This window comes from Borostomias antarcticus (genome assembly GCF_949987555.1).
Source record: "Borostomias antarcticus genome assembly, chromosome: 11".
NCBI classification, from domain to species: Eukaryota; Metazoa; Chordata; class Actinopteri; order Stomiiformes; family Stomiidae; genus Borostomias; species Borostomias antarcticus.
This window is the reverse complement of record NC_140244.1, coordinates 18,959,092-18,981,948: the sequence shown is the minus strand read 5'-3', so window position 1 is coordinate 18,981,948 and position 22,857 is coordinate 18,959,092. Positions and strand designations below refer to the sequence as shown.

The 22,857-nt window shown below is 45.0% G+C and overlaps 2 protein-coding genes across 2 annotated transcripts; one reads left to right on the top strand and one right to left on the bottom strand.

Moving 5' to 3' along the window:
* Positions 1-5,565: 5,565 nt before the first annotated feature.
* LOC311315075 (CDK5 and ABL1 enzyme substrate 2-like) lies at positions 5,566-13,543 on the top strand (the record flags this gene model as incomplete). The annotated part of the gene is made up of 10 exons (XM_084445676.1): positions 5,566-5,652; positions 5,871-5,947; positions 6,355-6,447; positions 8,043-8,120; positions 8,278-8,377; positions 8,500-8,641; positions 8,841-8,938; positions 9,299-9,405; positions 10,576-10,780; positions 13,219-13,543. 10 exons carry the CDS (start codon positions 5,566-5,568, stop codon positions 13,357-13,359), a joined length of 1,128 nt encoding a protein of 375 aa, XP_084301802.1. The 3' UTR covers positions 13,360-13,543.
* Positions 13,544-15,517: 1,974 nt separating this feature from the next.
* On the bottom strand, positions 15,518-22,857 carry LOC311314816 (proteasomal ubiquitin receptor ADRM1-B-like). Its single transcript, XM_084445313.1, has 10 exons — positions 22,811-22,857; positions 22,027-22,263; positions 21,807-21,923; positions 20,393-20,516; positions 20,125-20,211; positions 17,776-17,857; positions 17,361-17,599; positions 16,671-16,828; positions 15,908-16,010; positions 15,518-15,714 (listed from the first exon to the last, which is right to left on the bottom strand). Exons 2-10 carry the CDS (start codon positions 22,234-22,236, stop codon positions 15,611-15,613), a joined length of 1,224 nt encoding a protein of 407 aa, XP_084301439.1. The 5' UTR covers positions 22,237-22,263; positions 22,811-22,857; the 3' UTR covers positions 15,518-15,610.

Genomic DNA, 22,857 nt, shown 5'->3' with positions numbered 1-22,857 from the left:
TTTAATAAACTATATTTGACCCCACTGTTGGTCTCATCATTAATTGAGCCCTCCATCAACTATTAGCCCGAGTCTAATTATAAAGGAATATTAACTCTCTAAGTCTAATTATATAGGAATATTAACTCTCTAAGTCTAATTATAGAGGAATATTAACTCTCTAAGTAAGTAAGTAAGTAAGTAAAACTTTATTTGTATAGCACTCTTCACAGCACGGATGCACAGAGTGCTGCACAGGGATTAAAAAAGCAGATTAAAAACAATATAAGAAAGAAAAGTTAAAGTGCAATGACATACAAAGTGCGATACAATACAGAGTGCAGTGCAGTAAAAGATTAATACACAGGTAAAGATAATTATATAGGAATATTAACTCTCCAAGTCTAATTATATAGGAATATTAACTCTCCAAGTCTAATTATATAGCAATATTAACTCTCCAAGTCTAATTATATAGAAATATTAACTCTCCAAGTCTAATTATATAGGAATATTAACTCTCCAAGTCTAATAATATAGGAATATTAACTCTCAACACCAAACACACAAGACAAGAACAGACCCGTGTAACTCTAAGGGGAGGACGCCAGAACAGAGCCAAAAGAACAAAGAACAATAACCCCCACAAACTAGCCTAAGCCCCTGTCACTACCCTGTCCCTATCTGTCCACAAAATATCCAATCAACGACCTAACTATCTAGCTGTGTTCTGTCCCATCCTAGTCTAAAACCCCCAAATACAAAAGGTGGCACTGGCTGGCGAAACTAACCTAGTGTATTTAGACAGATATACCTGCGTGTAGGTGTATGCCCATGGGCATCTTGCCTGCCTCGCTCGCCCTCCCCTGGGATAACTATCAGGGAACAGGAAACAAACAAAACCAACACGACAGGACGATCATCAACTAGTGAACTAAACAGGAACAGTCACAAACAGAATAGACATGGACACAAAGGCAGCGTGGACTAACTAACAAACAAAACCAACACGACAGGACGATCATCAACTAGTGAACTAAACAGGAACAGTCACAAACAGAATAGACATGGACACAAAGGCAGCGTGGATTAACAAAAGTTTCTACCTGACACACAGCGGGAGAGGGGAAGTTTAAATACAGACGCACGCCCCTCTAATTGGTCAACAGTAGGTAGAAGGTGGAACCAGATTGGTCGGCGAACAGCACGGGAGCAGACGGGACCAACAATGAGCGACATGGCAGCAAACGATGATTGGCAGGAGAGCTGGCCAATGCTTGGGGAGACAGAGGGAAACAGGTACATTGGAATTCTTGTCAGTAGGCTACCTGGATCAACTGACCTTTGGTGTCGATGTGTTCGGGAGACTTGGGAGCACAAATAGGTCCATTGAGCCGTGTGTCCAGCGGCCACATAGCCCGAGAAGTGACCGTCTAAATATTCCTTTTCGATGCAGCGGGCGGGGTGGGTGAATGAGCCTGCTGAAAACACATCCAGCCGATAGCTGAGTCCTACTCCAAGCCTGAGACAAATCAAATCCATGGCAAATAGAATAGTATACAAATGCAATAACACGTGAGACAGTGGTAGCTTGCATTTAGTAGGCCTAGGCTATGCTATCCCTGTGCCCATCCACAGGGAGGAGGCTCAGGTGGTGGAGGCTATGGATTGTCCTGTTGCTGATCTTTATAACAGACTGTTGTGCTCTGTACAGGCTATGACTGAAATTATTAAACAAAACGTTTTGACAGTTTAACAGAAACTATACAGTTCATAAGGAAGGAGCTTAAGGCTGGGGGCTCTGCATGGGCACAGGGATACCCTATAGGCCTACTAAATGCAAGCTACCACTGTCTCACATGTTATTGGATTTGTATGCAGTAGCTGCGCTGCTTGGCCCCCAAAAATATATCGTATAGGCTAACCAGATCAGTCACACTGCCCTCCTTTGAGCACGGTGATCATTGTCATCAAATGTCGTCATCAGTCGAAATGTAACCTAATCTGTGATTTGTCAAAATGCTTAAAAGTGGGCGTAGGACATGCCTGCTCTCAGTGGCTTACATTGGAACCTGTCCAGAGCTTCGAACACCCTGCTTCCCCAGGTCCACTACTCCCAGGCCACTGGGCTGCGCATGGTCCACTCGCTCCACAGGAGGATCCAGCACCTCTCCCCTCGGGAGCTGAGAAGGGCCCTGTGCACCAGGAGTCCCACCCTGATCCGCTGGATCACTGGAGCTGTGACCGCCAAGGTCCAGAGGCTGCTTGAAGCCCCTCCAGACTCCCTCCGGGTCAGCTCCGTCCTCAGCTGGCTGTCAGAGATCAGGTCAGGAGCCTATGGGAGCAGAGCCCCACCGAAGAGCCCTGAGCAGCTGGTGTTGCACTCAGACACCCTGAGGAACATCCTGGGTTTGACCATCATCCCGATCAACGATGGGAAGCTGGAGGAAAAGGTCATCGAGTTGCACGAGTGGCCCGTCCTGGATGACGTGGTGAACCAGCTCTCTCTCTTTGGGATCAAGGTCACCAAGAAGCAGGACAAGGTCACCTGGCACCTGGACCCAGAGGACCTCCTCCACATGGTGACCAACTTCCACAACTGTGCTCACCAGTTATCAGGCACCAAGACCATCCTGCAGTCTGCCACATCTGCCAGAATCACCCGGCTCTCCAGGCAGATCGCTCACCAGACGGTCCAGGAGATCCTGAAGGTGAAGGATAAACTGAACAAGGATGATGATGCTGCTGATGATGATGATGACGATGATGATGATGAGAATTATGATTCTGATGACGAGGAGGATGGAGAATCCCCAGAACCATGTCAGTTCAACGGCACCGGCACGATTCTCAGGCACGTCGTCCTCATGTTCCTGGAGAAGCTCTACCCGGCCTCTGAGGCGCTGAGAGAAGACCTGGTCTCCAAGAGCCTCTCTCTGGCTGATCAGATCTGCTTGCTGGTCCGGGGCACTGTGGCCAGATCTCACAAGAGAAGCGCCTTCAGTCGGGAGCTGGGGAAGCTGACGGACTCTGTCGGTAAGAGGGCCACGGCTGAGATGCTCTACGTAGAGTACCGTCAGAGGTTCTCCTCCAACCGGAGCCTGGCGATCGAGGCCTTTTCAGGAGATGAGGATAGATGCCTGACGGTGGCCAACATGGTGGCTCAGACGCTCCTCCTGGGTCATGTCAAGCCACAGCTGTCCCGCTCACCCGCCCACTCTGAGCCGAGTCCGTCCTGCTCGTCCTGGACCTGGACAGAGCCTGAGGGACAGGAGCAGGAGAAGACGACAGCACCTGCTGAGGACACATCTGCTCCACGGAGCGCTGCGGTAAGCACTGCAGTCAACCTTTTATCTTCAACATCGATCATTCTGCATCTCTGGTTCACAGATACTGTACGTGGAATGTTTGGTCTGTTGATGTCGATGTATTATAAACATGATACTTTGCTGTTCCCAGTCTGTTGTTGTTGATATGACAACCGTCCCGACAGCCGCCCTGACACCTGACAACGGTGAGGTGGAGCATGTGAGATCTGACATCCAATCAGGTGAGCTGCTTCTTTTTTTTTTTTTAAGAAAAAAAGATTGATCTCATACTGTGATATCAGCTCAACTGTGTAATGTGATGTTCCTCTCCCTGATGTTCCAGAGGGTGTTGTGGTGAAGAAGCCCAGGAGGAGCCGGGCTGGCCGCTTCTTCCTCCGAGTCCTGAGAACCCTGAGCTGCTGCTGCTGCTCTTCCATGAAGCACGTGGAGGACTGAAGCACTCCTGTTGATCACCACCCAGGAGTAGAGCCTCAGCTGCTCAATTTAATATACAAACACTTCATTTAATATTAGAGTAGCCTATATGATGACATTGGATCAAAATACATTTTTGGTTGTAGTTTATATCAGACACTTTTTTACAGAGCGCCTGAAGTGACATGGGGGGTAAAAAAGGATATGAAAAAAAAATCAAGGTTGAAAAAAACAAATCTTTGTTAGAAACTTTACAAGTCTCTCTGTCTCCCTCCCCCTGTCTCCTTCTCTCCCTGTCTCCTTCTCTCCCTGTCTACCTCCCCCTGTCTCCTTCTCTCCCTGTCTCCCTCCCCCTGTCTCCTTCTCTCCCTGTCTCCCTCCCACTGTCTCCTCTCCCTGTCTCCTTCTATCTCTGTTTCCTTCCCTCCCTGTCTCTCTCCCCCTGTCTCCTTCTCTCCCTCCCCCTCTCTCCCTGTCTCCTTCTCTCCCTGTCTCCCTCCCCCTGTCTCCTTCTCTCCCTGTCTCCATTTCTCCCTCTCTCTGTCTCCCTCCCCCTCTCTCTCTGTCTCTCTCCCTCTCTCCATGTCTCCCTCTCTCTGGCTCCCTCTCTCTGTCTCCCTCCCCCTCTCTCTGTCTGGGGAAGGGAGACAGAGGGAGAGAGGGGGAGGCGGACAGAGACAGGGGGAGGGAGACAGAGAGAGGGGGGGAGGGAGAGAGGAAGACAGGGAGAGAAGGAGACGGGGAGGGAGACAGAGAGAGGGAGGAGGGAGAGAGGGAGACAGGGAGAGAAGGAGACAGGGAGGGAGACAGGGAGAGAAGGAGACGGGGAGGCGGACAGAGAGAGGTGGAGGGAGACAGAGAGAGGGGGGGAGGGAGACAGGGGGAGGGAGAGAAGGAGACAGGGACAGAAGGAGACAGGGGGAGGGAGACAGGGAGACTCAATTTTTTTTTCTTTTTTCAACCTTGACATTTTTATTTTTCCATATCTTTTTTGTCCCCCCATCACTTCAGGGGCTCCATACTTTTTGATAGTCATTCAATAAAATGTTTTGCACTTTTAAGTTATTGTGAGATTGTGTTCATTGCCACTTAGAGCGAACACCTTACACGTCATCATATTACGACATCTTTACATTAACAATTGTGTAAAATGCTTATGTGGGTGGGAGTCCAATACTCTCACCACTACTCTACTTGTGCAGTGAAGATCAGCGAAGTGATTTTGGTGTGCTTGGACTACTGCCTCTAGTGATGTCAACAGAGAGATGTAGGCCAACATTGTCTGGAGTAAGGGAGGGAGGGAGTGAAAACCTGACAGACACTATACATGAGTTTCAAATGTAGTCCTAAACCTGCCATGTTGAGGACCAACACAGGTGTTTCAATTTCTGATTGGCTCTACTGCATAGAATCCTATGCAGTAAAATTAATTAATTCATTTGAAAGTTGAAACACCTGTGTTGGTCCTCAACATGGCAGGTCTAGGACTACATTTGAAACTCATGTATACTAGGTGCGCTGGCTTCCAGCCACGCACAAAAATGACTGATACATTGAGAGCCAATCCCCTACGACTATGATGGGCTAATTTACATACGTTTCACGTCTTAGCCAATCATCTTATTGTAGGCGTGGTAAATACTCCGCCAACATTCCAGTTGCGCTCTGCCATTTCAGACTAGAATGGCGACTGCTGCCTGCAGTCTAACGTGTACAGGCAGCAATGCAACGAAATCACACAAAGAACACCTGAAAAAAACGAAAGATTCCCGACGGAGACAAGCGGCTCTGCTGTTTCTCAACAATATCTCTCTGGATGGACGGCCTTTGTGCCCTCTTAGCAATGGAAATCTCAGTCAAAGAGACGCCGGCGAGCACCGAAGCCGGGACGTCGGTGCAGTTTCGTTTGGACACCACTCGCACACAGCAAGTAACGTTACCCATGGAGCAGTCACCCAGGTGTCACCCTCCATGACCGGGGGCACCGTTACCAGCGTGCCGGGGCTCGGAGTATTGAGCCCTGTCTATCCAATGTCAGTCACGGGCACGGGAGGAAGTGGTGTCGGGAGCTATGAGGGGTTTTTGGAGAGCACCGTCAGTGTAGACTCTACCATATCCCCAGATACCCCCCTCTCTCCCACCCCACAGACCCTACATTCAAGTGCCAAATCGTCTGTATTTAGTCCAATTCTGTCCAGTTCTGTGCCGTTGGATTCCCGTCAAAGGTGAGCATTATGCAAATCCGATGTGTGGGCGGTATAGGGATGATATGACTTGGCTAATAACGAAACTGTTTACTTCCGCGTATTTCAAAGTTGTGTAATTCATGAGAACACTAATCTAATTTTAGATGTGAATGTGTCAACCTGTTTGCCCGTTTATCCAATGTGTTTACAGATCAGTGAGCGACTGATTTGGTTTTAATAAAAAAAAATATATATATATTTTTCCGTCAGGGCTTGCCTTATGTCACCCATGGTGACCAGTTGGCCACATTCCTGTCTCTACTATTCCCTAATCACACAATTTCTCTTAAGTCTTGCACAGGATAGGTTTTTGGTTTTATCATGTAAGGCTGTCTACTTTGTGTTTTTACAATAGTAATTATCTATGAAATATCCCTTTCTTTCAGAACACGGCATGTATCCGGCTCCCCAGGACCCAAAGCGTCCAAGAAGGTCCACTTCATTAAGAACATGAGACAATACGACACCAGAGGCAGCAGGTCAGTCTCATGAACCTCAAAAGTTAGACATGTCATGTGATTTATGGCAATGGGCTGAGACCTTCCCTCACAGTGACAGGTTTGTTCATGGTTATGTAATGTGTTCTTGCATCTTGCTTACTCAGAAGTGTGTATCAAGTATTCTTTTGCAGGCTCGGCATGTGAGCTCTGAGGCTTACTAGTGTGTGTTGTTGTGTTGCTTACAAGACTATATGAACACAGTGCATGCTTTCTTTGAGGGATTAAAGGTGGTACTGGACTTTGAGCTGCCACTAAGTACCAACTCGCATAATAACAGTGGGGCTGTCTGGGAGGATTGTAGAAGTGGATTTAATCACCCCTTGGGACACAAATCAACAATGGAAATATAACCCTGCCTTAAGAGGGAAATACCCCTTATGTAAGGATAGGACTGAAATGGTAGTCTTTCTTTTTCTCTCCCTCTCCCTCTCTCTCTCTCTCTCTCTCTCTCTCCCTCTCCCACACACACACACACACACACACACACACACACCACTGGCTCTCTTTGGTGTTTTCCTGGATATGTCTACTGAGATTAAAGGTCATACACAGTAGACAATAGCCTATGTCAGGTGTTGTTGTTGGAAAGAGAACCTTGCTCTTGGTGGAAATAAAGATGAAAACATATTACTTAGTGTAGTTTTCTAATCGTATCCATGCAAGCAGTACGCTTTTATGACCCGTCTCATGTCTCCTTGCCCCATTACCTCATCTTTGTCTAGATCACATCTACAGAACATGCATGTGTGTCATGTGTTCTGTTGTCTAAATGCTATCATCTGTTGTAAAAGATGCACTGTATCATTTAGAGAACCTATCAACCAACTATCCTGACGTGCTTGTTGATTAGGCTATGTCTTACGACCTTAACTCAGAGCAACAACGTAATCATTAAAATCCCCAGAGAGAGAAGGGATGAGAGTCAGACCAAGAGTGACTCTTCTCATTAAACTGGCCTTAGCAACCAGAGATTTCTCTAGTGAGATTTAACAACTGTATTCCCCCCAGGTGAGAGAAACTTCCCTTGATCGAGGTCTGACACGGTTTTTGCTGCAAGACTGAGATTCCACTGTGAGAACCTGGGTTATTGATTGGTGTTTTGTGACGACTGAAGCTTAGCTGGTGTTTTGTAGATTTGTTTTGCCTGTGTTTACAGTATAAACAGGTGGTGTTTACAGTCATCTAGGGTGTAGTGTAGTTGGTGTTGACTGCGCTTCTTAACAAACTCATGTCGAATTAGATGTGCTCAATTTATGTAGTTGCCTGTAGTTTTGTAGGTCTTATTCTTCTCAACACATGCTTTTTGTGAAGACTAGAGCGAACGTTAGTCTGTAGCTATGCGTCATCTCGATAGTGTAGATGTGTCGATCAACTGCTCTTGCACTGCAGATTAAAATAATAGTAGACTGACCTGTGGCTGTTTTGGCTGATCTGTATTGTTTCCGTACCTCCGCTGCTCCTGGCGTTACCAGTGCTGCAGCCGGCTGCCGCATAGCGGCGTGACTGTAGCCCATGCTTGTGGACTGACACCCCGTCTGTTTTGTCTGCCTGTACTTGCTATCTGTGTCCTGCAGGGTCATGCTGATTTGTGCCAAGCGGTCTCTATACGCTGCTTTCTCAGTGCTGCCCTATGGAGAGAGTTTTCACCTCAGGTACAGAGCCCCCAGCCGATCCTGAGACCCGACCCCGTCCCACTGTCATGTGGGCTCGTCCTCACCCTCAGGACGGGCAGTTGTGTCATGATGAGACAGATGGGTGTTGATGTGGAGCTTCATCGTGGTGACGTCACATGTTTCTGTCCCTGCCCAGTGATCCCAAGATGGAGGCTCAGAGACAGAGGTGTGCCTCGGTGGTGTCCCCCGACCTGCTCCCTGCGTTGGAGGGGATGGAGCTGGGCATATGTGGCAAGGTTAGCGCGTGTGTGTGCGTGCGTGTGTAGGAACAAAGTGTGGAAAGCGAAGAGGCAGATGACACGAGTGCGTTTCCCGCCGCGTATTTCTGCCTGTCTATAACCGCGTCTCTCCTCCCCAGACCGTCTCCTACGCCCAGTTCCTGTTCCCCACCAACGCTCTGGTACGGCAGAAGAGCGGCGCAGCGCCGGCCCGCTTCCGTCTCAGCAGCCAGAGGAACTTCACCCCCGCTCGCCTGAACAGCGCCGTGGGCCAGGAGCCCGGTACGCCCGACCCAAACGCCGTTAAAGCCCTTCTTCTTCATTTGTGTATAGATGTTTCACCCCCCCCCCCCAGGCTCGGGGCCGAGGGGCTATCCTTTTACCATCCCGAGCCTGGGTGAGGGGTCACACAGTTAAAGCCCTGTTATATTAGTCATGCGAATGGTATTAATAATGGTATTTGTGCTCACCTTGTTGGCAGGTGTAGACGACCAGGCAGAGTATGACCCCAACCTGCTGAGCGACCCCCAGTGGCCTTGTGGCCGACACAAGAGAGTTCTTATATTCGCATCATATGTGGTAAGCATTCATACGTATAACATGCATTACCAGTATTTTACAGTACCTACTGATTTCAAGAAACAGTACCTACTGATTTCAAGAAACAGTACCTACTGATTTCAAGAAAGTAAAGATTGTGAAAGTGATCAAGTAAAACACACTCTTCTTCACATGGCTTTGTAACTGTAAAGCATAACTGTACAACGTGTGAGGCTGCACTTAACAGCAGCCTCGTTCTACCTGCCAAAGGTCATAAAACACTCACATGGCTTTCTCGCACATGATAAGCATTACATTGCTGCTAGAGGTATCTAACTTCAGTGTATGAATGACTTGGGCCTTCTTCTTATTTCCACGGTCTTGTTCCCTGTCTGACAGACAACGGTCATTGAGTACGTGAAGCCGTCTGACCTGAAGAAGGACATGAATGAGACGTTCAGGGAGAAGTTTCCCCACATCAAGCTGACCCTCAGCAAGATAAGAAGGTGCAGATACAACTCCTCTCTGCTCTCTCTTGACACCCCTTATAAATCTCTAGCAGGGTTCCCACGCGTCCTGGAAAACAGGTGACCAATTTCCAGTCATGGAAAACACAGAAAATGAGAGAAAAAGTAAAATCGTGTTGTCCTGGAGAATTATTTCAGCATTTTTCTAGTTTTCTTAGAAAAATGCTGGAGAATTATTTCAGCATTTTTCTAGTTTTCTTAGCTGAGAATGAGGTACTAGCTGAGAATGAGGTACTAGCTGAGAATGAGGTACTAGGCAATCTACCAGAGCTCCCCAAGACAGATAACATTGCCATCTGAAAGGGCTGAGTTATGAGAACATTCAAATGGTAGTTTGTGGATGAGAGTAGTTTGAATAGCAAATGTAAATATTAGTCACACAAAAAGGCAGTGACTATTCGTACGGTGTCTTTTTGTACTGATTCAGTGTAGTGGCGCTCCGCCGTAAGAATAGCAGGAATGTCTATTCTTACGGCCACTGTCTATTGACCATCAGTTTCAAGCATTTGAGCCATAAATCCATATTTGGGTTAGGGTAGTCTGAATCAGCAGATATAGGTTTTTGAGATAATCCTCGTCATTAGGAGGCCTCTCCTGAGCTGGAGAAAGGTCTGGCTGGATTCATTACCATTTGGAGATGGGGGGGGGGGGGGGGACACACTGTATTCTTTGGACCAATCACAATTGTCTTTGACGGAGCAGTTGCTAGGCTGTTGTTTTTTCACGTAGTCTGGGAGAATCTCCCATCGCCACTGATTGGCCGACCACATGAACCGGGCATTAATAAACAAATGACAAGGCTTATCCCCAAAACCTACATCCTTTGAGTCAGACTAGGTCTGGCTATGTGAGACTGGGGTTATGGTTGGGGTTTGGGTTAGGGCATCGTAAGAATAGTGAGCACATCTATTCTTACTGTGCCCCCCCCCCCCCACCCACACTTTCTTGCGTGCGCATGAAGGATCATGTCCTTGAAAATGACCTCTGAAAAGAGTGGGAACCCGGTCTATGCCTTCGTATCTGCCCAACCTGGCCTCCCTGCCCGTGACCACGCCCATCTCTGTATTACATCACCTGTTGACGATGTTGATGAAATGTGTTGGTGCGGTGGAGCTGACCTTTGACCTCGTTTCCTCCCCTCTCTCTCAGCCTGAAGCGCGAGATGCGCGCTGTCAGCGAGGAGTGCAGTCTGCAGCCGGTGACCATAGCGATGGCGTTTGTTTACTTCGAGAAGCTGGTCCTGCAGGGTCGTCTGAACAAGCAGAACAGGAAGTTGGTAGCGGCGGCCTGCGTCCTGCTGGCGGCCAAAATCAGCAGCGACCTGAGGAAGCAGGAGGTCCGACAGCTGATCGACGTGAGTGAAGATTCTCCTACAGCTCTTCGATTCCCTGGTTGATTTTCTAGTGTTTCCTTAAGATCACATGCTGGGCCAAGTATTTCAAAACATTCACTCTGGATCAGTATGATCAGGATAGGATTGAATCTCAAAATTAGGTATTTCAAACCAGGATATGTGATCCTGATCCCCCTAAATTGGGATATGGATTTGGTGATCCAATCCTACCCAGAATTCTGATCAAATGTTGTTCTTGGGTATTTCAAAATTCTAAGGTGGAGATTAGGATAGTTTTGATGATAAAAATCAGGATTATCCTGATCCCACTGGAAGGGTGGATCAATCATGGATTCAAGGTGGATGTAGAGACATGTAGGATACATGGCACATATTTAATCATTCTTTTATTCAATGATTGCATATTAAAATAGCCTAACACAGACCATGCCAAAACAATATCCATTCTAAATTAAATAATTAACCAATAAAATATTTTCAATTAACTAAAAAAAAACTCAGAGCCCTCAGAAAAATATGTAGGTGCAAGTACAAGAATGTCACTCATCTTCATCCAAAACTGCAAAGCCATCATCTTTCAGCCTCTCTTCTAAGAGGCGTGTGTGAAGTTTTGTTTCCCCCTGTTTAAGCAAGGTCAGTTTAATCTGCTCCTCAGATAGATAGATCTGTTTCTCTGCTCTGTTTCTTTCCTCACCAGATCCCCATAGCCACATTGACTCTTGAATCAGTATAATAATAATAATAATAATAATAATAATAATAATGATGATAACATCTACATAAGATTTAGCGATCATGGCACAATTAGGCTTATTGTAATATGAACATAAATATAATATATGATGCACTGCAAAAGAAAGCCATAACTCAACGTTAACGTTTCAGAGTGCCGTGAGGCCAAGACAAAGAACCTTAACTGATGTTAAGGCCTTTTGCCTTGGTTCTGTTGCGCTTTTTGAGGTTAAGTCAAAGACAACCCACTATTTTCTTGAAAAAAACAAAAACACAATTGACTCAAGATATTTGTCCACATTTTCGACCAAAAATGAAGTTAAGGTCTTTTGCCTTTGTAGGGTGGAATAGGTAGACCAGACAGATGGTTATGACTAGCCCCAAATTATGCAATTCTTGTCTATGTATTGTGTACTAATGTGAGTGCAGTCAATGGCTCTGATTACATTGGGAAAACCGGACATTACTGCAAATCGCCTTTTGGTGTCGGCCTGCTCTTCCACAGTGTGAGGGAACCTAATGTACCGATGGTTCATCCTAATGAGGCCATCCCAGACTGCAGGCATTATTGTGCTCAGTGACGGCTGTGATATCCCAGACCTACAGGGAAAAGATTTATCAGGATTAGATCATTCCCAGCCAGGGCTTCAGCCACAAGGGGGAACAAGTTAATGTTAAGGTCTGCCGACCAGTTGTTGCTGGAGGTGCCAAAAACCAGATGAATGTCGGTGACGGGGCTTTTGTGGCGGCTGCCCCTAGGCTCTGGAATAGCCTGCCCCTTTATATCACATCCTCACAGAGTCTTGATATTTTTTAATCCTCCCTAAAAATCCACTTCTTCTCCCTCGTGTTTCACTCAGTCTGAGCACAAGCCCAGTCTGTTTCATGCTTGTGTTGTCGGTTGAAATTCCTTGTTTTTACTCAGGGCCCAACTCTGTACAGCACTTCGGTTGACTGCTGTCATTTTAAATGTGCTTTATAAATAAAGTTGGCCTTGCCTTGCCTTATCATAAACACCTGTCAGCTAGTTCCCGCTGGTATGTACCGGTTGCCAGGAAACCCAGAGTGGTTAGTACCTGTGCCAAAACACGTAGGCGAGGTCAGTATGTCCAAATGTAAACAACACATTCATCATTACTATTCATTTTTGCAGTGCTGCCTTGGCCCCATTATTCAGTTTTATGTGGTCATCTTGCATTGAGATACATTTTTGTGGTGAATTGGGCCATTATAGGCATGATAGTGCATTTATACTATTTATAAATTTTTTATACTTAAACTCCCCGCGCTCTTCCTCTCTTTCAACATTGCAATTCACCGACTCACCACCGGCGTCACCAATTCCCCGTCTTCAGAAAGGTTGCACACCAGGGTGGAATTTTTTTTTTGAGGCCCCTGGTCACTAACACTAACAAATACCTAAAGAATGGAGCAGTTGCCTTCCAGTGAATTTCAAATGATAATGGCATTCATACAGTGATCTATAATTGTCATTTCATCTGGATACATCAGCAGTGATAAGAGATGGATGGATGGGATGAAAGAGAAAGAAAGAAACAACAAGAATACTTGAATAATCCCCAATGGGGAAATTCCCTTGTAGCACATGAACAACATAAGACACACAGCACAATAAAAACAGTTAAAAGAAATCATCTCCTGATTGCTTGTTATCTAACTCTCTCTCTTACTCCATTGTAACACAGAAGCTGGAGGAGCGTTTCCGTATCAACAGACGGGAGTTGATACCGTTGGAGTTCCCCGTCTTGGTTGCCTTGGAGATGGGGCTGTACCTCCCAGAGAGCAAGGTCATGCCACACTACAGGAGACTGGTGCAGCAGGGCTAGACTGGACACTGACCTGGGACCAGTCTGGAGGTTAAATCATCAGTGCGGGAGATGGGGAAATGCTGGTTCTGGATCAAGATCTGAGGAAGTCAGCTTCTGCACTGGACTCTGTAATAGATTCAACAGGTCTCACTGTTCACATCCCAATCAATTTAAAGCTGACGTACTAGCTAGATATTTATCAAATCCAGAGCTAGATATTTATTTCAAATGCAGATTTGTTCATAAACATTATTTATTGTCTTAATCTTGAGTTAAGCCCCTTGACATGAAGGATGTTTTATTTTTGGGTTGTGGGATTTCTCTATGGTCTGTTTGCATCAGCATGTCTATAGGGTGGTACACTGAGGCGAATCCAGCCGAACATTTTATGTACGAGATGTTATCAGAGCCCTTTGATGGTGCTGCTGATCTGCTGTAATACCATTGTATACATTTTCAGTATGTGTTGTGTGTTGATTGTCACACCATGATTGTTGTTTTTGTGAGTGTAATTCAGCTGCACTGACAGTTGCCATAAGCTGTGTCTAAAGGTACGGAATTGTGTTACTTGCACCGCTCAAATTTTTGCTCATCCTTTTGATTGTACCGACGACTTGACGTTTGAACTCACTGTGAATATGACACATTTAGCCTAGTCACTCGACTTCCAAAGTCTGTTAATGTGCTTTCATTGTGTTTCTATGGCTTGCTTCTGATGGGAGCTGACGGGACCAGTTCCATATAGAAAGTGGCCTTTCGGTTGTTCTTAGCTGTAGCATCTGTTTAGGAACTGTATAGGTCTTTTAATATTGAGTGAACTCTATGTATTTATCAGCATTTTCTTGGGTCATCATGTTGTCCTTTGGGTAGTTCTGTAGCATTGTGGCCAGTCTTAACTGTATCAATACTTCTCAATGACCACTGTGCTCATGACAGCGTCTCTCATCTCCAGAGAGGTTCTGGTGGCTTTAGATTCCCAGGACCGTGTTTTTAACCTAACCTCTACGGTGGAGTGATGGCTTTGCAGTAAGGTGTTTGGTCATAGTGTGTAATGTGACTTATCACCAAGTCATTTTTAATATTTAGGTTCTCAGGAAAAAAAATATCTTAAACCTTATGTTTCCATGGATGTAGATTCATAGGATCTGACCAATTGACAGAAGCTTTTATGCAACCCAGAACAGAGTTGGTATTTGTCCAATGTCAGAGTGTATTTAAACAAACTACTGTATCTTCTGTAACTAAAGGTGTATTCACCAAATGTTTTTCCTCAACCTCATCTAGTGTTTCTTGTGTACCAGTGTATATATATATATATATATATTTACCTATTGGATGCCACAAAACATTTAAGTGCCTAAAATAAGAATAAAATTATTGCAGTCCCATCAAGCTGTTATGCTTAGAGCAGTTTTGTATTCGAGCACTCTTGTATTAAACTGTCCTGTCTTGTTGAAGTCCATTGGTATGAAGGTTGACCTGTGAATCTCAGTAGAATTGGTGATTCTAAATCATGAGCACTTAATGGACTGTTCTTGTTGAATGTTCTAGTTTATTGTACTGTTATCCCAGACAAAGACAAATGTGTAGAAACTAGGTGTCTGCAGTGTTTTCCAAATGTATTCTTTTTAAATTGACATGTATTTACATCATTTATTTAAAGATTTTACATGGTGAAAGTACTTGTAATATATTGTGATTGTATGGATGTCTATTTTGTACAAGTTCACTGATTTAATGAAATGAGAACATGTTTTTAAATATATTTTGTGACCATAAAGACCATGTGACTGTTCCTTTCTTAGTTGGGGTGTGCCGGGTCACAGAGATGCACAGCTGACTTTTCTCTGCTACAGCTCTAATCCGAAAACAGTCAGTTCAGTATATTACCCATCATGCAGCAGAGCACAACCAGACATGACTCATCACTCCAATGAACCTTAGAGGATGATACTGTCGGCCTCCAAGATCATGAGATCTTCAGTTTCCTGTGGTTACCAGCCTCTGTAAATGAATATTAAAGGGTGCAGGGTGCAGGTATGATACATTAAGCTGAATATGTCCATTCTCAGTGTGTATATTTCAGAAGCTCCACAAACTTGTTCAGAAACATTTCAAACAACATATGTTAGAAATAAATACTGTACATGACAGACAGGTGGATTTCATGCTTCTGAAGATATAATTCAGGTACAGGGCATTCACATACTACCTTTATAATGGTAAATAAATAAGTACAACAGCACAGTCAATTCTAGCAGGAGGGTTTCTAATCCAAACTCATGTCTTCGTCATCGTCTTTCTTGTCTTTGGATTCCTCCTCCTGGTCTGACTTGCTGTCTGTCTCCATGGCTTTGGCGAAAGCTTCCACATCTGTCAAAGGAGAATAATGTTCCAGAAGCATTTGGGAAAACAGCAAATGACGTCACAGAAATTGTTTTTCATCAAGTGACTGAGGACAATCCCAGTGTGAATGCTGGGCGATAAATTCTCTACAATGATGAATGATGATCATACACCCAAGCAAGATTCCTGTTGGGAATTTCCATCACAACGTGACACTGACCTCCTTTGTTGGCTGCGTCGACGGCCTCGGCAGGCAGGCCAAACTGGTTCATTAGAGGGCCCAGCTGCCCCGATGCCAGAGCGCTGCTGAACATGCTCATGGACTGGCGGAGAGAAAAGGACCGAATTAAATATGAACCGCTATCAAAGAAGAAAGTTAAAGATGATCTAACCTGTGTGCTGTGTTATGTGTACAGAGAGAAACGTGATTACCAGAGAGAAACACAGAGACGGAGAGAAACAGAGAGAGAAAGAGAGAGAAAGAGAAACAGCCAGAGAGAAAGAGAGAGAGAAACAGAGAGAGAAACAGGGAGAGAAACAGAGAGAGAAACAGAGAAATAGAGAAACAGAGAGAGAGAGAAACACAGAAAGAGAAACAGAGAGAGAAACAGAGAAAGAGAGAGAAACAGAGAAAGAGAGAGAAATAGAGAGAGAGAGAAACAGAGAGGAACAGAGAGAAAGAGAAACAGAGAGAGAAACAGAGAGAAAGAGAGAGAAACAGAGAGAGAGAGAAACAGAGAGAGAAACAGAGAAAGAGAGAGAAACAGAGAAAGAGAGAGAGAGAAACAGAGAGAAAGAGAGAGAGAAACAGTGAGAGAGAGAAAGAGAAACAGAGAAACAGAGAGAAAGAGAGAAAGAGAGAGAAAGAGAGAGAAAGAGAGAGAAAGAGAAACAGAGAAAGAGAGAGAAACAGAGAGAGAGAGAAACAGAGAGAGAGAGAAACAGAGAGAAACAGAGAGAGAGAGCACACTGGTTCTCTTTACCTGCTGAAACTGCGGGGAGCTGAGCGTGTTGTGGAGCTCGTCTGGGCTCTGGAGCAGCGCCTCTCCTGAGGGGAGGAAGGGCAGCAGCCTCTGCTGGACCTCAGCGTTGGCCAGGATGGGAGCCATGACCTCGGGCGTCAGGACGCTGGCCAAGTCCACTGGAGACAACACAGACCGCACACACCCCGACTGGCACGGTCATCACACAACTCCACACACAAAGAGACTGTTCTTGTTTTTTTACAACTGTCTACTGTTTGCGAGTCTACTGACATTCTTTGTTTTTCATTCTCTTTCATCGTTCTTATTTCACGGGTGAGAGCACTATCAGAGTCGAATCTCCCCTTTGCAATGAGAACAGGCTGATTGTCCACCCCCACCCCCATAGGGCTATCCTGTTAGTCATGTCTCTCTTATGAAGTATCTAGCCCATGTTTACTGCTCTGTATATGCTCTTAGCCAATAGACAAACATTTTCCAGGAGTTTGCTCGATCGTCTCGTTGAGAGAGGTCAGGGAAGAATTTTTACAGCTCACTTTTCTGGCCCCCGGGGGGAACTGTTTTTTTTGCTTCCCTCTGGAATATGTAGGGGTGTGACCTATGCCCACCCTCCCATTGCTCTATGTGAAGCGCATTGTGTTGCCTCTGTATGAAATGCACTATATAAATAAAGTTTGATTTGATCCTCACCTCCCTGCCCGGCGGCGGGTACGTTCATGGTGGCCAGGATGCTCTGCAGGTCACTCAGCTGGATGGCCTGGGTGGGGCTGGTGGCCCCCGCCGAGAGGGGGGGGGCGGCAGGGGGGGAGGGGGTGGCGGTGGGGGAGACTGCCGAGGTGGCAGACGGGGTGATGGGCGTGGTCGGTACCTGGGAGGAGCCAAGCCGAGGGGCGGTGGCGGCGGAGGTGGGGCTGACCGCTGTCGTTGGACTAAACGGAACACAGAGACAGAGACGGAGAAAGGGAGATGCATTCTAATCAGTACGTTTCATAGTCTGTAACAAGGGTGTAATGAAGCAATTATAAAGCACTTTTCCCTATTCGGATCATGTAGTCAGTGTAAACTCTGGGGACTATTCATCGATAGATGAGGCATTGTTAAGTACCTTGTAGAGGAGTTGCTGGCTGAGGAAGCCCCACTGCCCAGGAGACTGGCCAGGCCCGGTCCAGCCAGGGCCCCAAGACCTCCTACACAGAACATTTGAACGCCAGGAACATTGTCAAACACATCCAAGTCACATACTAGTAGTCCGGGGAAGTGCAGGCCTGGATTACACTAGCGTGGATGTCCATGGCTACGTTTCTGAACGGGGAAAACAATCCACGATTACACACGAAATTGCACGTAAAGACCTGTTCAGATCTGTTATCACACGCCTCAAAATGCATATCACACCACCATTAAAGAACATATCAAACAGGTGATTTACCAGTTTGAGCTACAGCAATCAAGGGTATATTTATCTTGGCTAGTAGCATAGTCTAGAATGTTGTGAGTTTAAAATGCAGCTGTCGAGCCATCCAACCAACACAACAGTCACCAACAAATACATTTCCATCCCCGTTTGTGTTCCTAGTCTGGTGAGCATTCCCTGCATTTAAAATAATCTATTTTTTGTGACGAATCCAAAAAGATAGCCAACTTTTATTTCAATCTGTTCAATTATTCAATCTCAATCCACACTGTTGTGATAACCATATTATAGTCTAACTGTTCACCTTATTTAATAACATATGTTGTAAGAGATGAATGGTTGCAAACTCCATGAACTCAGCCGTGTATATCGCCATTAATTTAAACAGTTCCCTTTGCTTCCCAACCACCATCTCATCTACTTCGTGTTGCTGCATTTTTTGTTTTATTTATTATGTTTTTGAGCGTAATCAACTTTTACCAAGACGACAAAATTAAGTCCATCCATTCTCCCAACTTGGTCCTCGAGCGCAGCTTTCCATAGGCCTGGATAAGGCCTGCTGTATTGGTTCACCACATCGTCCACAGACAGGCCTCCCATCTTCCTAAGTTCCTCTTTTCATTTTTTTCCAGTTATCCAAACTCCATATCCAATTCCTATTTTGATTTTTGATCATTGACTCACACACGAACAAACCAATTCCTATGCTATTGTTCAATGATTTCAGGATTGCTGACATAAACCCATTCAACCTCTCGTCATATTATGGTAGCTATAACGTGAGGGAATGTTTGAAGGACATAAAATAAACTGATAAGGACTATATATTGGAACATTTGGACTGAATTAGATTATTGAATAGAGAATATTATTCACAGAGAAAAGGGCAGGAGTGCCCGGAAGTTCAGACAGGTGTGATGAAGGAGCTATTTGGTCGGGAACACAAACTGAGCTGGGGAGTGTCTAGCCTGGCGTCACCAGCCTGATCTCGCGAGCTCACGTTCTATTTCACTCTGCAGATCAGTCTGGATATCCAATCTGAATCCACTCAAACCAAGATTGTTCGCGCCAATCATAACCGTTTATCTAATATGGGGCGGCAAACAACCAAGATGGCTGCAGCTGATGTTGAATCTGTAATCGCAACCGTATTAAACGAACTGAACGGTGTATTTTCTCAAAAAGAACAAACAATCATGTCTGCTGCACACTGCTGCCTGCTACATTTTTCTGTCACTCAGCACTACGTCACACATTTCTTTGCTCTGATTGGTTGTAGGTCTTTCCAATTGCGTCCAGCGGCATTTTGATCTACGCCCGTTGGTAACGCCCCTTGGGAATCAGAAAGCAACTGTGAGTTTCCAGACCCTTCGCATTTTTGAGAATTGGGTCTGGCAAAGCCAGGCTAGGGAGGCTCAGCCTACCCACGCGTATAGTGGCATATCTCAATAAAGGATTTTTCACTTTTTGCCAGTTACTTTTTTTTTAAGAGAGAATATTATTTAAAAAGTGTCTACTCTTGTTTGGGTTATGATTTGAAATATCAACTTTTTGGGGGGGGAACCTGTAGGCTAAACAGTGAATAGGCCTACAGTTTAAATTCATCATTACTATCTGCTTGCTGTTTTTTGTGTGACTCCTGTTATTCTTAATTCCAACTTTATATTAACTATAGTATCCACTAAGATACTATACAGCTCAAACTTGTAAATCACCTGTTTGATTGTTATAATGTGAAGTGAACACAGCGTTACAGTGTAGGCCTATTACTGTAGTTTTTACAAAAGCCTCCGTATCTGCCTATTACACTAGAATGCAGCTCTGGATTTCGACCTCCAAAACGTAGCTCCGGCCGTATCGATCCGCCTTCGGGTTCGAGCTTTGTTTTGGCCGCGGTAGTGTAATTGCTAGGCGCAAACGTAGGTCTTTTTCGGGGAAAACGCCGAAAAACGCAGTAGTGTAATCCAGGCATCAGGCCTAAAATAAGAACTCTTCTGACTAACATGGATTAATCCACTCCTTAGTTAGACAGAGACTTACCTAGACCACCCAACCCAGTAGGTCCAATGAGCTGCATTAGCTGGTTGTGACTCATGTTACCGAGTAGGCTCTGCAGACCACCCTCACCTGTGACATACAAAATGGAATTGGAAAATTAACCTTGTAAGATTCATAACCTTCCAATAGGAAAAATAAACGTTTCTAACCAAGATGGACACAATATACACACAGTGGTGTTGTGTGCAGATGTATCAACATGCCCCTTTGAAAGGTATTTAGCTGTGCGTAAGCTGCTTCTCAACCTTACCACCCAGAGCAGAGAGCTCATGTCCACCGCTGCCTCCACCGCCCAGGGCTCCAGGCATGGGCGGGTTGTTCAGATACTCATTCACTTTACGACAGAACTCCTCATCCTTATCAGTCTTAGGCTCCTGCATCAGGATATGGAGTGCCGACTCAGGTAACGTCACACAGGGAAACCACACTCTCTCAAATAGACACAGACCAGTTACAGCACAATGCATTCATTAAGTCTGAATACTTATGTAAATGTAATGAGTGATCAGTTCTTTTTAGGAAATTTGCAAAAATTTCAACAACAAAAAATGTTTGCTTGAAAAAATGAATTCAATCCATTTTAGAATAAGGCTGTAATGTAACAAAATGGAGAGTGGTCTGAATGCTCTCTGAATGCAAGAATTTTCAAGAAGAAATGCTGTCTGTGATTGTTTTCAGTTGTTCAGCCAGGTACTGCCTACCATGAATGAATCGCACTCGGTTCAATCGGACTTCAATTGGTTTAAAGGAGTAGTAAAGGGAAAAATCATGTTAAGCCCTGTTTTAAGATTACTTATGATCATATACAATGGTCCAGATCAAAACGTTGACAAAACTAGCACTTTTGAGAAAGTCTGATAATTGCTCTACCACCGTTTAGGTCATACAATGGATGTGGATGGGCACCGTGAAAAATCATTCAAAAAACATGTTAAACTCTCGATTTCAAAGACAAGAAACTCACCAAGGTGTTAGTTGGCCTTCTGACATATAATTTGCCATAAAGTAAGATTCTAGTTCATCTGGAAAGGCTTTTTTAAATATTTAGCATAGAACTATTTAGTCGCAGCACATACGTGTGTAAACTTCCGCAAACTAGGTAGCCTAGCAACATAAACAATAACAATGGCTACCGTAAGTAGTTCCGCTTCCTGAATCCCCTCTGCGGATTGATCTACACATCTACAACGGTCGCTTCAATACAAGTCAATGGATTTCATAAAATGATCAATGAAACCCTACAGGATTCATACTTTGCAGCAAATTTGATGTCAGAACACCAACGGACACCAATTACCCCCTCGGTGAGCTTCTTGTCTTTGAAATCGAGAGTTTAACATGTTTTTGAATGATTTTTCAAGGTTCCCACCCACATCCATTGTATGACCTAAACGGTGGTAGAGCAATTATCAACTTTCTCAAAAGTGCTAGTTTTGTCACTTTTTGATCTGAACCATTGTATATGATCATAAGTAACCTTAAAACAGGGCTAACCATGATTTTTCCCTTTACTACTCCTTTAAGTACAACTACTACATCACTGGGATTGGCTAGAATGAGTGTCAATATAGACTTGTTTCAATTTCACAAGCAGGTTTGGTAGTGAACACAATGAGAGCAGTATAATAGTGGTGTGTTAATCTAACAGGAGGAGTGACACACACCTGCATCCAGAAGAACAGCCTCTTGGAACCAGCTTTGAACTTTAGGACAAACACCCGACCAGTAGTGCACTGGTTAACCCTCTTGAACTCACAGTCATCTGGGAAGATGATCAGGTCCTAAGGGACAAAAGCATAGATGATTGTGTGTGTATGTGTGTGTTTGCACGCGCAGGCAGAGGGAGAAGAGATAGAGATTAAAAAAAAGCTTGCGGTCACTGACATCATCAACGTTTCCAGTCGTACGGTCCTTCCAACAGAAGTGAATGAGTGAGTCGTCCGTCTGCTGTATGTAGACCTGGCCCTTGCGCTTGTCCGGGGTCACAGTGCTACCCTTCAGGCTCATCTTCCCCGCTCGGAATTCGACCAGGTATTTACTGGAGGAGCCGCGAGAACCGGAGACCAGGCTGGGGAACAGAGCTCCTGACGACATGGCGATCTCTGATGTGGGAGGAGAGATCTGCCAAAGGGGTACAAATCCGTCAAATATTTGAGCTTCTAGCTGATTATTTCATGCTCCGCAGTACTGCTACAGTGGAGAGAATAAGCTAGCAGCCATCATAATTGCTGTGCAGTAGGCATGGCTAGTTATTCTAATGTAGAAGTTCATTGCTATAACTTCAATGCCATTCTCTCTCTACTTTGGGTCACTCATTTGCCGACATTGTGCTGGCCTCTAGTGCATCATCTAACCCAGAAATTAGAACTAGAATTAGAGCCAGACTCCCTTCCTACAGCTTTGGCCTGCCACAAGTTTTAATTAAGTGTCCCACCTTTAAATCTAATTGGATATCCCTAACGTTAGCTAGCTAGCTAAGCTAGCGGCATCGATACCGTCATAGATATATCTATGGTCACCGTTAGCTAGCTAACTAGCAGCTGTATACACACGCTACTGCAGCCCCCTCCCCAGCAGCAGAATAATAAAACGAGTCACACGAGTTCGAAATGTTACTTTCTAATTAAAGTAAAATACTATGCAGCAATAAGGATCAAATTTCGCTCACATTTCTTCTTGAAATGTTGTCTGTGATTGTTTTCAGTTGTTCAGCCA